The sequence below is a fragment of the Lycorma delicatula genome, chromosome 11 (assembly GCF_047948215.1).
Source record: "Lycorma delicatula isolate Av1 chromosome 11, ASM4794821v1, whole genome shotgun sequence".
NCBI lineage: Eukaryota > Metazoa > Arthropoda > Insecta > Hemiptera > Fulgoridae > Lycorma > Lycorma delicatula.
The window spans coordinates 48,767,612-48,783,875 of record NC_134465.1 but is presented as its reverse complement, the minus strand read 5'-3'; the positions used below and the strand labels follow the sequence as shown (position 1 = coordinate 48,783,875).

The 16,264-nt window shown below is 31.5% G+C and overlaps 1 protein-coding gene across 2 annotated transcripts in view; it reads left to right on the top strand.

Annotated features, from left to right (window-relative positions):
- The window catches only part of LOC142332281 (ciliary microtubule associated protein 1A-like), a 56,527-nt gene extending 44,068 nt beyond the window's left edge, over positions 1-12,459 (top strand). For both annotated transcript variants that reach the window (XR_012758245.1, XM_075378614.1), the window contains one exon: positions 12,170-12,459. Coding sequence is in view for 1 of the 2 variants with exons in the window: in XM_075378614.1 (XP_075234729.1) it covers positions 12,170-12,253 (84 nt within the window). In the remaining variant the exon portion in view is untranslated. The remainder of the gene's footprint in view (positions 1-12,169) is intronic.
- Positions 12,460-16,264: the final 3,805 nt, after the last annotated feature.

Here is a 16,264-nt window from a genome sequence, read left to right as displayed (position 1 = left end):
ACCTTAGATATTAAAAATTCTGTTGCAGTTACAAATTTATATGTTACAGATAATGCAGGTTAATTTTTCATTATATTAGGAAAACTTATGAAATATACTATAATTTTTTATATTTTTTAAATCCTCGTATTAAGATCTTATTTTTACCTGGTGTAATGATTTATAACAGTACTTTTTTTTTTTGAAAAAATGGCAATGATATACCAGCAATTTTAGTTTTGTTAAATTGTCATAAACCCCATGTTACTTGCATAAATGGTATCAGATAAATCATTTAATATCTGTTTATGAAAATTTGTGTTATTGTTCTAAAGTTATAAGAGTACATATTTTTGTAATACATTATCCTGTGCCTGTTTGGTAAAACATTATACAAATGAAACAAGGAATTGACCTCCACCCATGCAATGATGTACAACAAATGCTTACGCCTTATTGTATAGATTTTTTTTTTGTCTTATGTGCTACATTGCCAGATTTAGTTTCTTTTATCTGTTCTATATCTATCACCAGGAGCCAGAATAAGATATAGTGCAGTTCACCCATTAGCATTTTTAAATGGCAATCAATCCAAGCCTAGCATACAATAAATCCATGCTCTTAGTATACTGGTCCACTGATCATGTGAATTAACTCTTACCACTTCTAGCAGCTTCAGCTGAGAACAATAAATTTTTATTATGATGAAATCCACATCTGTATTAACTAGTATCAATAATATTAATCTTGTTCACAGCTTTAATAATATTGGTCAATAAAGCTACCTATATTTTGTCTGAAATTCCTGAACATTTTAATTGTGTGACATATAAGCACTACTAAAACAGATGGTATAATAAGCTTTGATCTGTGATTACATGGGAAGCAGCCCAGTGAAAACCATAATGATAATATTTTATTTAGTCATTGTACTGTGCCTATTTGTACATGTGCCGTGCAACGATTTTTATTGTATTTAATATGAATAATTTTCATGAGAATGAATTGATGTGAAATTTTATATTGAACCGGGAAAATACTTTACAGAAACATTTGAAATTTTACACCATGTGGGGATGTGGCTTTAAGCCGGATTCAAACATCTGAGTGGTGGAGATATTTCAAAGATGGCTGAACTATATATAACTGATGATCTTTATTCAGATTGATCATCAATTCTAAAAACTGACAAAATTGTTGCAAAATTAAAGGGATTCATTCATTCTAACCATTGTTTAACTATTTGTAAGGTTGCTAAAGAAATAAGCATACCAAAAATTTTGCACAGTGAAATAATTATGAAAAATTTACACCTTGCCTTTTGACTGATGAGCATAAACAGAAACAAGTTCAAGAGTCTTTGAATCAAATTAACAAGGATGAAATTTTTTTTAAATATTACTGGAGATGAGATGTAGTTGTATGGATACAATGTAGTAACAAAAAATCAGTTATCATAAGGGTGTCAAAAGGATCCCCATGACCAAAAAAAGCAGGAGAAATAAAGTAAAACATTAAAGTTATGCTGATTTTTTTTTTTTTTTTATTGTGAGGGTGTTTTTCACCTTGAATTTCTTCCAGAACGTAAGACAGTAAGTAGAGGTAGTATTATCTTGCAGTAATGACATCATTGTGAGTCTAAGAGAAAAAAAGACCTGAAGCTTATAAAAGTCAAACCAATATACTCTATACCCATAATGCATCTGTAGACAAATTATTATTTAGTTTTTGGAGACAACAATTCTTTCACTTCATATTTCTTTGAACTAAAGCAGCAGATTATTTTATTCCCCAAATTAAAAATGAATTAAACGTCAGCATTTACAGTTAATAAACCAGATAAAGGAAATTTTCTAGCTGAACTTCCATTTTCTTAAATAAAGAATTCCTGAATTGTTTCAAGGTATGGAAGAAACATTGGGAGCAGCATATTTGTAGTAGACTACTTTGAAAGCAACTAGAAACTGAATAGCTTCTAAGGAAATCAGAACAATTAAAAAAGTTGGGAATTTTTCAGACAAACTATGTTTGAAGAAAGAACAATATTATATGATTCCAAAAGATCCTAGTTTCAAATCTTTATCGAATTGGGATTTTTTACACAACACATTATTCAGGCTGTATTGCGTTTTCCTCTGTGTTGCTAAAAAAAAATATGTATTTTAAAATAATCAGAAAATGAATTATTGAAAACGAGTCATAGTAATTTATTGAATTCAATATTATTTAAGCATTAATAATAAAATGAACTGTTTTATTAAACCTTTCGCACGATTTATGTAGTATAACATTAATACTCAATAATTATGATTAAAATTACCTTTTTATTTAAATAATTTAAAAATAATGAATTATTTTTAATAAATAACATAAGTTATGATTAAACATGTTCAAATCAGACTCATGTTTTATTCCAGAAATTATTACGTAAAAAGAACTTGTATATAATAATTTTATATATGTATTATAAAAGAACAACCTGTCATTATTTCAATCGATTATTTTTATTTTTGAATATTTTAATAATATTAATTAGTTTAACAGGTTATAATAAACAAGAATATTGCGCCTGCACATACATTCGGTATCAGGCACTCACCGTTTGTGGGATTTATTCATTATGATCCACCGCTGTAAAGAATTTTAGAGATACTTTAATGTGTACGTAATAAACCTTAAATGATTTTTACTTTAATTTTTTCACTTTCTGCACGTAGATAGATTTGATTAGATTCATTGGTACATAGTTTTGATTTTTTTTTTTCAGTTACTCACGTACATGGAATAGAAGTATAGAAGATAAACATTTTTAAATATGTTAATTTTACTTGAATTATTTAGATAGTTTATATGTGTACCTTTAAATCAACTTGTCCAGACTGACTGATTCATCAGTGTATAATTTATCATCAATATAAAGAATAATTAGAAATTCTCCCCATTTCTGACTATACTAAACAAGATATTCATTAGATTAGAGCTTACAAATACTCTTCAGATAAATATCTAAAAACCATTTTCGGGTTTTTTTTAATTTTAGTTTTTTAAAGGGTGTGATAGTGTATAGTGCAGCGGCTCAACCAATAGCTACTTTTACTGTATCTGTGACATGATTGGCTCATCTACCTCCAGTTACTTAACTAAAAAACATAAGAGTAATTAAATATTTTTTATAAAATGAGAAATGAAGTATGGTCACCTCCTAATGGTGTTTGTTGGGTAATGCTAAGAACCAGTAAAAATTCATTTTTAGCTGTGCAAAGTATGGGTAACCAGTTTTAACTAATATTTTTTTAAGATAGAGGCAGACCATTTTGAAATCCACATTCTTAGATCACTCACAAGTCCCCTATACTAACTAAACCGTTGTCTTGAAGAGATTACGTACATTGATATTTTTTTATAAATTGAACTGGCTTTAATTTTTATTTATCATTATTTTCACAAGCATGATTTGAATGAACACAGTGGGGTCCAAGGAGCCAAACTCTCTGGCTCGATGGGAAGGTGAATGAAGCGAGCCATGACTGGCTAAATATCCTCTGACTGCGATGGGAAATGCAAGTAACCATATAAGGCAGGCGAAGCTGGGATGTGGATGCTAGTATTAATATATAATTAATACAACTTTTAATTAACTTTTTAATACAACTTAATTGAATTAAGTAATCCAAATTAATTCTTTAATACAACTTTTTAATACAACTTAATTGAATTAAGTAATCCAAATTAATTCTTTAATACAACTTTTATATATTTCACCTTTTATTTTAAATAAGAGGTATACCTGAATTAATACATCCTTTTATTCAACTTTGATAACACGAAAATATTGTTTTGTTAATTGTAGTTACATTGGGATGATTCTTTTAAACACACTATTATCAATGTTCTTTTAGATTTCATTAAATAATAATAAAAATCATTAAAAAATTAATAAATAACTTTATTTTAGTGTTTAAAAAATGTAATTAGGATCTACCAGGTGTGTAAATATGAAACCGGAATTTTTGTATAGAAAATACACATTTATTGTATGAAAATTATAAAAAATATTTTATTTGAAATATTTTCCATCACTAGCTATTCATTTTTTCCATCTCTCTGACAATTTATGAATGCCATGTCAAAAAAACTGTTGCCCTTTTGAGGCAAATCAGTCATTGAGCCATTTTCGTAAATTTTCATAAGAAATGAAGTGTCCATCAATGCAAATAAAACGTAGTCTGAAGGAGCCAAGTCTGGTGAGTAAGTCGCATGCGAAAGTATTTCCCAACTGAATCGTTTCCTTGACCAGTTTTGTTGTGCATTATCATGAAGCAATATCACTTTGTGTTGCCTTTTTGATATTCTGGTTGTTTTTCACACAATACTTGATTCAAATTGGTCATTTTTTTGTTAATAGCATTCAGTATTAACGGTTTCGCCAGGTTTTAGCAGCTCATAATAGATCACACACCCTTCTGATTCCACTAAACACAGAGCATTGTCTTCTTTCCAAACCGATTTGGCCTTGAAATTGATATCGATGGTTCGCCTAGAGTTATCCATGAATTTTTACACTTAGGATTCTTGAAATATATCCACTTTTCATCACCTGTCACAATTCAATGGAGAAATGACTTTCTTTTGTACCTGGCGAGCAGTATTTCGCAAGTGGTTTTTCGACTTTCTTGCTGTCTTTCATTCAGTTCATGTGAAACCAATTTTCCCATCTTGTGGATTTTCCAATGGCTTTCAAACGTATGCAGACAGCTTCTCGTGTTACTTTTAATTGATCCGCAAGTTTTTGTTGGATTTGAGTGTCATTCTCATCCAACAATGTTTGCAATTCAATGTCATCAAACTTTTTTAGTGGTCTTCTACGTTCTTCATTTCTTACATCAAATGAATTTTTTTTTAAACCACTTAAAGCACTGATTTACCAAGAGCATGCTCACTATAAGCTTCAACAAGCATTCGATGCGATTCTGCAGCAGTTTTCTTTAAATCGTAACAGAAAATCAATGCTGTTTGCAAATCATAGCTTGTAGGTACAAAACTTGACATGTTCAACGCATAATTAAAATTATGCCGTTGAATGAAACTTGTATAGTTGTAAGTTGAAACTATTTGTCAGCTATCAAAGAAAGAAAATGGTGCCAATGATGCGGTTTGATGGTAACTACATTGACAGCTAGGGCCATCTATGGGCAAATTCCAGTTTCATATTTACACACTTGGTAGAACTAGTTTGTTATTTTGATAGATAAACAATTGTCATCTTATCTGATGAATGTCAATAGTTTTTAAGCGTTTTCTTATTTTCTAATTGATTGAAATTTCTTTAGTAAGGCTTAATGTGCAAATATTTTAATAATATTGAGTAATAACAATTTATTGTGTTTTATGGAGATGTCACTTTCTTTCAAGATTGCATCCTTGCAATCTTGATTGCATCCTGACTTTTTTAATAACATTAATTCTGTATGAGATGTAAACTCAAAAGGTTATTTCATCCATTTCATCTTTCTCACTAAAATACATGTGTAATAATACTGAGGTCATAATAGTTTGAAATTATATATTCATCCATTTATTATTTATAAGCAAACACGATTTAAATGTGGATGTTTTTTTCTATTTTTTTACATAGGTAGTTTTTATTAAATCAGCTTTGCATGAAAAATGTTAATCACTCTGCTTGCACTTTTTATTTATAATAATTAATCCGTTAATGTTTATTCATTTTCATAGCATTTTTAATTTAATTGTAATTAATTTGTAGTTTTGTTGTGTTTTTAATTACAATATTTCTGTTATTTTAATTTTATTTGTTACTATTTTACATCCAAATAGTCTATTTAAAGTGAGTTGATGAAATCAAACAAAGCTGATGATTGTAATAGCTGTATATTTTCTGTATAGCTAATTTTGAAATTTTAATTTATGTTTCCGTATGCAGTTACAGCAAATCGTTTGATTCATATTTCATAAAAATTAGTGCAGCTATTTTGGAGTTAATTGGTACTACGTGCCAGGAAGATAGTTATATATGCCACTTAACCATTTCTTAGTGTAGTTGGGTGAAAAATTTAGTAGCATCAGTAGGAGTTATTTTATTTTAAAAAATATTCAAAATAACAATCTTGCTCAAGCTGACTTGAATTTAGGTAGATTCTTTTTATGACGAATAGGAAGCCTGGCTTTTAACCAACGGTTACCTCAGTCACTAGTTAGTTCTTTGCAATCCTCCCTCTCGAAGGTAGAACATGTAGTTTTTGGATAGTTCCACAACTGGCACAGAGAGTGTTAAAAAAGAGGCTGCCCTGCTTGCTGGATATTAGAAGATATCAGCAACTCATGTTGAATTTTATCAATCCTGTTTGTTTTAAAAATCAACTTGCCTTATATCCACAGATTTGTGCATGAAATTATATTATTTATGATGAAATAACTAACAATACGTATCACATGTTAAAGCTTTCTGCTCATTATGTCCTCCTCTATGAATCATGAGACCTTGCCGTTGGTGAGGGGGCTTGAGTGCTCAGGGATACAGAGTAGCTGGACCGAAGGTGCAACCATATCGGAGAGGTATCTGTTGAGAGCCAGACTAAGGAATGATTCCTGAAAGAGGGCAGCAGCTCTTTCAGTAGTTGTTAGGGGCGTGAGTCACAATGACTTAAACGGCCGTATCAACATCACTCAGTCCTCTGAGTACTGCGCAGCTGAAAGCAATGGAAAACTACAGCTGCTTTTTTTCCAAGAAAATGTGGCTCTCTGCATTTTCACATAGCAATAATGGAGGCGCCTTCCTTGGTAAAATATTCCGGAGGTAAAATAGTCCCCCGTTCGGATCTCCGGGTGGGGACTACTAAGGAAGGGGTCACCAGAAAAGTAAAAAATAACATTCTACGAGTCGGAGCGTGGAATGTTAGAAGCTTAAAAAAGGTTGGTAGGCTAGAGAATTTAAAAAGGGAAATGGATAGAGTAAACGTGGATATAGTAGGAATTAGTGAGGTTCGGTGGGAAGAGGAAGGCGACTTTTGGTCGGGTGACTTTAGAGTAATTAACTCAGCGTCAAATAATGGGCAGGCAGGAGTAGGTTTCGTGATGAACAAGAAAATAGGGAGGAGAGTGGAGTATTTCAAGACGCATAGCGATAGAGTCATTGTAATAAGGATAAATTCAAAACCTAAACCGACAACGATTGTTAACGTCTATATGCCTACAAGCGCCCATGATGATGATGAGGTAGAATGTGTATACGAAGAGATTGATGAAGCAATTAAACACGTAAAAGGAGATGAAAATTTAATAATAGTTGGAGATTGGAATGCAAGCATTGGAAAAGGCAAGGAAGGAAATATAGTGGGTGAATACGGGCTGGGCAAAAGGAATGAAAGAGGGGACCGACTTATAGAGTTTTGCACGAAGTATAATTTAGTAATTGCCAACACCCAATTTAAAAATCATAATAGAAGAATATACACTTGGAAAAAGCCAGGCGATACTGCAAGGTATCAGATAGATTATATCATGGTTAAGCAAAGATTTAGAAATCAACTCGTGGACTGCAAAACTTACCCTGGAGCAGACATTGATAGCGACCATAATTTGGTGATAATGAAATGTAGATTGGGGTTTAAAAACCTGAAGAAAAGGTGTCAGATGAATCGGTGGAATTTAGAGAAGCTTGAGGAAGAGGAGGTAAAGAAGATTTTTGAGGAGGACATCGCAAGAGGTCTGAGTAAAAAAGATAAGGTAGAAAATGTAGAAGAAGAATGGGAGAATGTTAAAAAGGAAATTCTTAAATCAGCAGAAGCAAACTTAGGCGGAATAAAGAGAACTGGTAGAAAACCTTGGGTTTCAGACGATATATTGCAGCTGATGGATGAACGTAGAAAATATAAGAATGCTAGTGATGAAGAAAGTAAAAGGAACTATCGGCAATTAAGAAATGCTATAAACAGGAAGTGCAAACTGGCGAAAGAAGAGTGGATTAAAGAAAAGTGTTCAGAAGTGGAAAGAGAAATGAACATTGGTAAAATAGACGGAGCATACAGGAAAGTTAAGGAAAATTTTGGGGTACATAAATTAAAATCTAATAATGTGTTAAACAAAGATGGTACACCTATATATAATACGAAAGGTAAAGTCGATAGATGGGTGGAATATATTGAAGAGTTATACGGAGGAAATGAATTAGAAAATGGTTTTATAGAGGAAGAAGAGGAAGTTGAGGAGGATGAAATGGGAGAAACAATACTGAGATCTGAATTTAAGAGAGCATTAAAAGATTTAAATGGCAGAAAGGCTCCTGGAATAGACGGAATACCTGTAGAATTACTGCGCAGTGCAGGGGAGGAGGCGATTGATAGATTATACAAACTGGTGTGTAATATTTATGAAAAAGGGGAATTTCCGTCAGACTTCAAAAAAAGTGTTATAGTAATGATACCAAAGAAATCAGGGGCAGATAAATGTGAAGAATACAGAACAATTAGTTTAACTAGTCATGCATCAAAAATCTTAACTAGAATTCTATACAGAAGAATTGAGAGGAGAGTGGAGGAAGTGTTAGGAGAAGACCAATTTGGTTTCAGGAAAAGTATAGGGACAAGGGAAGCAATTTTAGGCCTCAGATTAATAGTAGAAGGAAGATTAAAGAAAAACAAACCAACATACTTGGCGTTTATAGACCTAGAAAAGGCATTCGATAACGTAGACTGGAATAAAATGTTCAGAATTTTAAAAAAATTAGGATTCAAATACAGAGATAGAAGAACAATTGCTAACATGTACAGGAACCAAACAGCAACAGTAGCAATTGAAGAACATAAGAAAGAAGCCATAATAAGAAAGGGAGTCCGACAAGGATGTTCCCTATCTCCGTTACTTTTTAATCTTTACATGGAACTAGCAGTTAATGAAGTTAAAGAACAATTTAGATTCGGAGTAACAGTACAAGGTGAAAAGATAAAGATGCTACGATTTGCTGATGATATAGTAATTCTAGCCGAGAATAAAAAGGATTTAGAAGAAACAATGAACGGCATAGATGAAGTCCTACGCAAGAACTATCGCATGAAAATAAACAAGAACAAAACAAAAGTAATGAAATGTAGTAGAAATAACAAAGATGGACCGCTGAATGTGAAAATAGGAGGAGAAAAGATTATGGAGGTAGAAGAAGTTTGTTATTTGGGAAGTAGAATTACTAAAGATGGACGAAGCAGGAGCGATATAAAATGCCGAATAGCACAAGCTAAACGAGCCTTCAGTAAGAAATATAAGTTGTTTACATCAAAAATTAATTTAAATGTCAGGAAAAGATTTTTGAAAGTGTATGTTTGGAGTGTCGCTTTATATGGAAGTGAAACTTGGACAATCGGAGTATCTGAGAAGAAAAGGTTAGAAGCTTTTGAAATGTGGTACTATAGGAGAATGTTAAAAATCAGATGGGTGGATAAAGTGACAAATGAGGAGGTATTGCGGCAAATAGATGAAGAAAGAAGCATTTGGAAAAATATACTTAAAAGAAGAGACAGACTTATAGGCCACATACTAAGGCATCCTGGAATAGTCGCTTTAATTTTGGAAGGACAGGTAGAAGGGAAAAATTGTGTAGGCAGGCCACGTTTGGAATATGTAAAACAAATTGTTAGGGATGTAGGATGTAGAGGGTATACTGAAATGAAACGACTAGCACTAGATAGGGAATCTTGGAGAGCTGCATCAAACCAGTCAAATGACTGAAGACAAAAAAAAAAAAAAAAAAAGCTCATTATGTATCTTTACTTCAAAATTTTCTTTTCAGTAGATTTTATTTTTAAATGAATTTATAATTTAATTGTATTATAATGGTGTGTGATTATCTTTTGAATAAATTTATTTTTATTTTTTTCTAATGCTCATTCTCAACGTATAATTTTGAGATCAGAATTTACAGAATGCACTTTCTTAAAGTTTCGTCTCTTATCCAGGCTTCCAGATTGTGCAATTTGCTGCCCATTTTTATTACATTCACATTTAAATTTAGGACTTAAAATACTTTTTAGATTATTTGTTTTAAATTTTTACATCTTAAAATGTAATGTAATGTATTAAAATGTAATTATATGATGAAGGTATGTTACTTTTTTATTTATTCTGTTTAGCTACATGATAAGAATTTTTTTACTTTATAAATATACAGTCGCTTCAGAAAGCTTCCAAATTTACAGTGGCTTCAGAAAGCTTCCAAATTTCCGTTATTCTAATTGAAATAGTAATTATGACAGGATATTGTGTTTTATAAGTTGATAGCATTTATGATGTAATTTTCAAAGGAATATCATCAAAAGTTGGAATATCGAAGAGAAATACATCAAGGAATATCGAGATCAAATTGAAACAGAAAACATATCAGCAGAGAATTTTATCACTCGCTGATCAAGAAAAAAATTTTTTTTGTATGATTCATAGTTCAAGTAATTATTTGTATAAGAAATTAATATCTCAAAATTTTGTTTGGACATGAGAACGAGATCAATTCTGAAAGGAAAGTGATACAAGAATGTGATTTAAGAAGGCTACAAATAGCTTCCAGGAATGTTTTCAAAGCTTATGAACTTGGAAAAAGTTTTTAATTATTTAAGGAAACTACTTCAAAGAAAATATAATGTAAAAATTTTCTAATGCTAATGGTTTTTTCTAAAATAAGTATATTCAAAGAACCTTTTGAGAATCTCATTATATAAATTTATTTATTTATTATTTTCTCATATATTTAATTACGAGGGTCATTCAGTAATTAAATATTAAAATTACTCTGTAGCTGAAACAGTTTATTTAATCAATGTTACATTTTTTTCCACTTTTCAATATAATTTCGAATAAGATTGAACACTCACTTCCCATCTCTGAATCAGCTTATTTATACCTGCAGCAAAGAAATCTTTGTTTTGATGCTGGAACCAGTTTAGCACATTTTTCTTTGACATTGTCATTGCCATTAAATTTCTTATAATGTAGCATCTTCTTGAATGGACCAAACAAGTGGAAATCTGATGTGACAAAGTTAGGACTGTATGGGGGTAAATTAGTATTTTTCTGTTGCAATTTGTTGATGGTTTTTGAAGTTACCATTTTTCTATGAATTTTTTTTTATTTTCATAGAACGATTTTAAATTTTTATAATTTTTATTAAATTTTAAATAAAGGTTTTCTATTAAATTTTCATCTGTTTTTTTTATTTTCCATTTTTCTATTGATGTTATTGTGAAGCAGAAAGATCCAGGGTGTTTTTTCACCACTACTGGCTTTACTTTGTTGAAAAGTATATTGCAGTAGCATGTCTTGTTTATTGTTTTCTGATCCAGAAAGTTTACAGAAACTTATCTTTTCCATCCCAAAAGATTATGATTTCATCATGATTTATCCTGTTGATGTTGGGTTTGGAATTTTTTTCATCACAGAAAAGAATACTGTGCAAAAAACTTTCTTGCTAATACTGTTGTTTCGGCTCTGTGAACATGTAAAGTCTTCTCATCTCCTTATGATGATCTGTAGACTCTGTTGGAACCCATCTTGTGCTTTTTATATAGTACTTGAACTTTTTGGTGAGAATGTTATAAACTATTGACACCTGTGATTTTTCAGCTATAATTTCAACTGTAATTGTTTGGTCTTCTTGATTGAGAAAGTCTTGTGTAAGTTTCAAGTGCTGGGCTTGATCCTTCAATTGGATGTCCAGAACGGTGCTCATCAGTCACTGAAATTTTGAAGTTATAAACAAAACAGTTTTACTCAAATAGGTGATCAAAGACATCACAGATTTATCAACTGACGACGGCTATGAAAGTATCATAACCCTCTTATCAACTGTTTTGCCTCTACAGCTATTTGTATCTTTAATTATGGAATGACCCTCATATTTTCCATGCAATAAGATCTAGAAAGAATTAAAACAGTTGTATGTGTGAATGAAACAATTGATATTTGGTTCTTTCTGGCTTATGTATTTAGTTTTTATTTAATCCTATCCTTTTTTCATCTAATGTTCGGCCTTTTATGAAATGTGTTCATTATTTGTTTAAAAACGTTTAATGATTAATTCTGTTATTGTAATTAAACTTAGTATCACATTTTTTAAATATTTATTTGTCAGTGCTCAGAAAATTGAAATACCATTTTTTTTTTAAATTTTATTATTTATTTGTTTTAGGTGCAGCTTGGCTTACCACCAGCACATACATTTGGTATTAAACATTCTGATTTTCTTGGCAATCTTCGCAATTACGTTTACTAATTAATATATTCATGCTGATGATTTTATAAAAATTATGCACGAATACTAATTACAATGTTATGTAATAATTTTTTGACTTTTATATATAACAAATTTTTTAAGCGATCATTTTTTTAGCATATTTTAATTATTATTATTATTATTATTATTATAAAAATATTATGTAAACTTTTATTTAAATAAAATTAATTATTGTTATTTCATAACATTTTTTTTTAATCGTAATTGAGTAAATAGAAATAAATTTTAAATCCCAATTACAGTTAGCAAGATCCTTTATAAAGTAGAAATCTTCCTAATATGGAAGCTGAAATATGTTTTATTATTGATTATTACTCTGGTAATAATCACAAGTAGAGCAGGGTAGTAATCAGTTGTGTTTGTTTACCAGAGTATATATTACCTTCTATTCTACACAGTATACAGCTATACAGTGTAGCTGAGTATAGCTACTCACCTATATGTATAAATATTACAGCTGAGTATAGCTGTTCAGTATTCTGTATTAAGGAAACTTTGCTAATTGAGTCAAATTTTACATGTCAGGTTTTTAACAGATCTTGACATTTTATGACCCCTTCAATTCTGTGAAGCAAGTGTATACATATGTTGGCCTATATTTTGCTTGACAAATTTTGCAGTAAAGGAGGCAAGGTTTACCTACACTCTTATGAGGTAGAGATCTTAAAAAGAGTTCTCTATCTCAAAATTTTATTCAAAGGGTAAGTCAATTTTTCTTCATAATTTCATGTTTCTGAGGTAGCTAAGAAACTTTTGAAAGGTATTTGATCTTATTCAAAGCCTTCTAAAGAGGGAGGAAGGGCAAAAATTACTTTTTCTTTTTTTTGTTGTTTCTTGACTTACTTTTTTTTTGTTGTCGCTTTGGTTAGGTATGTTAATAATTTCATTCGGGGATGGGGATAAGCCTATTTTTTCATCAGTTATCATTCTCCTTGATACCTTCAGACTGAATTAACCAATTTTAAACAAACTTTGGATTTAATAATTTTAATTTTCATTCTAATTAGTAGTCTGCAGAGCCGTCTGCCCTTAGTAACACCAACTCTTTGCCGGCTTTTTGTTTGTTTTGCATTTTTGATAAAAATTAATCAAAATTTAAGTAAAACTAAAACTTTTAACTACAGTACATCATATAAAAATTTCATATTAAACAGTTAGCACAAGTTTTTCAAATGGTGAAAATATTGGGGGAAAAATTCAACTCAAAGAATTAAATGGCTAGTATGAATACTTCAAAAGATTACTCCGTCTATTTCCGCGGCAGAGTGGTAGTGTCTCGGCCTTTCATCCGGAGGTCCCGGGTTTGAATCCCAGTTAGGCATGGCATTTTTCATATGCTACAAATTTCCATTTGAGCTAATGACTATAGCAGTTGAGCCTGTAATTCCATAAATAAATTATCAAAAGAATACACATCATACACAACAAGTATTTGGTGAACCCATGATGTTGATACATTAATTCCAGTAGACTGGATGGCTTCTGGTTAACCCATACAAAAAACCAGGTTAAGTTTTAGGTTACTTCCAAGGCTGAACTTAGTGATAATTATATTGAATGATTTATTAGCGTATTTACTATTTTAATAGAAACTTAATTTTTACTTTTCCATTTAATATTTTATTTGGCTATAACTGGAACCAATGAAAATAAATACCACTTATGATATATCGTTGAAAAGCTCTCAATGAGGGCTATTACTGCAGTTAAGAAAAAGTCCAAAATCAATTTTTTTTGGATTTTGACGCCGAAACTAGTCAAAATGAATATTTCCGTTGAAATCTGAAAACCAAAATTTTTTACGATTACAATACTTCCTTTACTTCGTACAAGGAAGTAAAAATAACACAGGTTAAAATAAGTCTAAGATAGGATTAACGAACTGTTTTATAGAAGGTTATGTTAATAGTTATATAAAAAAAATTATTCACTTCATCTCAATAGATTTATGGAAAAATCATTTATAATTTAATAATAAAAAATATAATTTAAAAGAAATGCATTTAAATGTTAAATTAAGTATTAAAATTTATTTGTTAAAGTTTTCGTATAATCTTACATACATAAATAGTTTTTTTTTTTTTTTTTTTTTTTTTTAATACTCCGGAAAACCACCGTGTATTGCTTTTCAGAGGATAAGATGAAATCGCAATTTTGTAGTCTGTGAAAATGCCATGCCTGACCAGGATTCGAACCCGGGACCTCCGGATGAAAAGCCAGAACGCCACCAGTCGCGCCACGGATACCGGCAGATAAATAATATCTAGAGCCGTGTATTTGACAATCTATGTTTTACTTATTTTAAAAACGATGAGTGGTGTTTTTAATTTATGTATGACGGTAGAAAGATGTTGGCTGCTGTTGGTAGACCTCCACATTGATGACCGTGATCTCCTTTGTGATATTCCAAGATTGCTACTGTCTACAGAACTAGGATTTTGAACTATTATTTCGTTGTCACTCCAAAAATTTAATCGATATGAGATAGACTTAAAAGTGTGGGTGCATGGGGAATCAAGTTAGTACATTTTCTCTTCTTCCAAACCATTCTCATTACTACATGTGTGAGCTGGCAATTTTCCCTCTCTCTCTCTCTCTCTCTCTCTTTATAAATATCAATCTATTTTAAAAATGTGTGAAGTAGTAAGGTAAACGCAATGGGAGGGGAACTATACTAAATATTACGTATGAATTTCGAACAGATGATAGTTTTTTTTCTATAGAATGAAAAATATGGTAAAAATTGGAAAATTGGACCGGTATCTGCATCTTTGGAAGAATATTACGAGGAATATCTCTAAAGTAAAGACCGCTGAAAAATTTCTCTCCTTAATGTTGGCGAACCTGTATCGTTCATGGCGTCGCTAGTAATGTACACACTGCATTGTTGTCTGTAAGTTGTCGCATTGTATTATCATTTATTACGTGTGAGGTATTACGTTGTAAAATGAATAGGAAAATCGATGTTGCCGCCGACTGTGAAATACGTGAAGTTATACGTTTTTTAAACCATCAAAACGTTAAGCCGAATGAAATTCATAGGCAGTTAGTTACTGTGTACGGTGATAGTATAATAAATGAAAGAAACGACCGAAAATGGTATGAAAGGTTTAGAAATAACAGAATTAATGTGCACGATGAAGAACGTTCGGGGAGGCCCTCGATAATCATCTAAGACTTATTGAAACGTGTCGACGATAAAATCAGAAAAGATCGTCGCTCAACGATTTCCGACCTGGCTTTTCTTTTTCCTGATGTTTTAAGTGCTGTCATCGGTCGCATTGTTCACGACTATTTAGGCTTCAGAAAGGTTTATGCACGTCGGGTGCCTCACATCTTAATGGAACGTCACAAAAAAATCCGAAAGGGATCTTCTTTGGAATTTTTGATGCGCTACACAGAAAAAGGTGATTAGTTCCTTAATTCGATTGTTACCGGTGATGAAACATGGATTTCGTATTACACGCCGGACAGAAAACGGCATTCAAGTTAATGGCGTCATCCTCAATCACCAACCAGATCGACATAGGTCAAACCACAGAATTTGGACGCAGACTGATGGCTACAGTCTTTTGGTATCGGTTTGGCGTAATGCTGATTGATTCCATGCCACGTGGAACGATAATAAATTCAGAAGCCTACTGCGAAACTCTACGTAAGTTATGGCAACGTGTGGGTGGTTGACCGATGGCGTCGTCTTGCTGCACGAGATAATGCACGTCCACATGTTGCGGGTCCGACACGTGATTTATTGAAAACATTTGGATGGGAAATTTACGATCACCCATCATATATTCCGGATTTAGCTCCTTCTGATTACCATTTTTTTGGGGGAAATTGAAACAATTTTTGTGTGGTAAGCAATTTGCGGGTGACGAACTTAAAAATGCTGTTAATCCGTGGCTAAATGGACTAGCGGCAGAAAAATACGACTAGGGTGTATTGAAGCTGGTGTTTCGCTACGATAAATATCTTAATCCATGTGGCAAT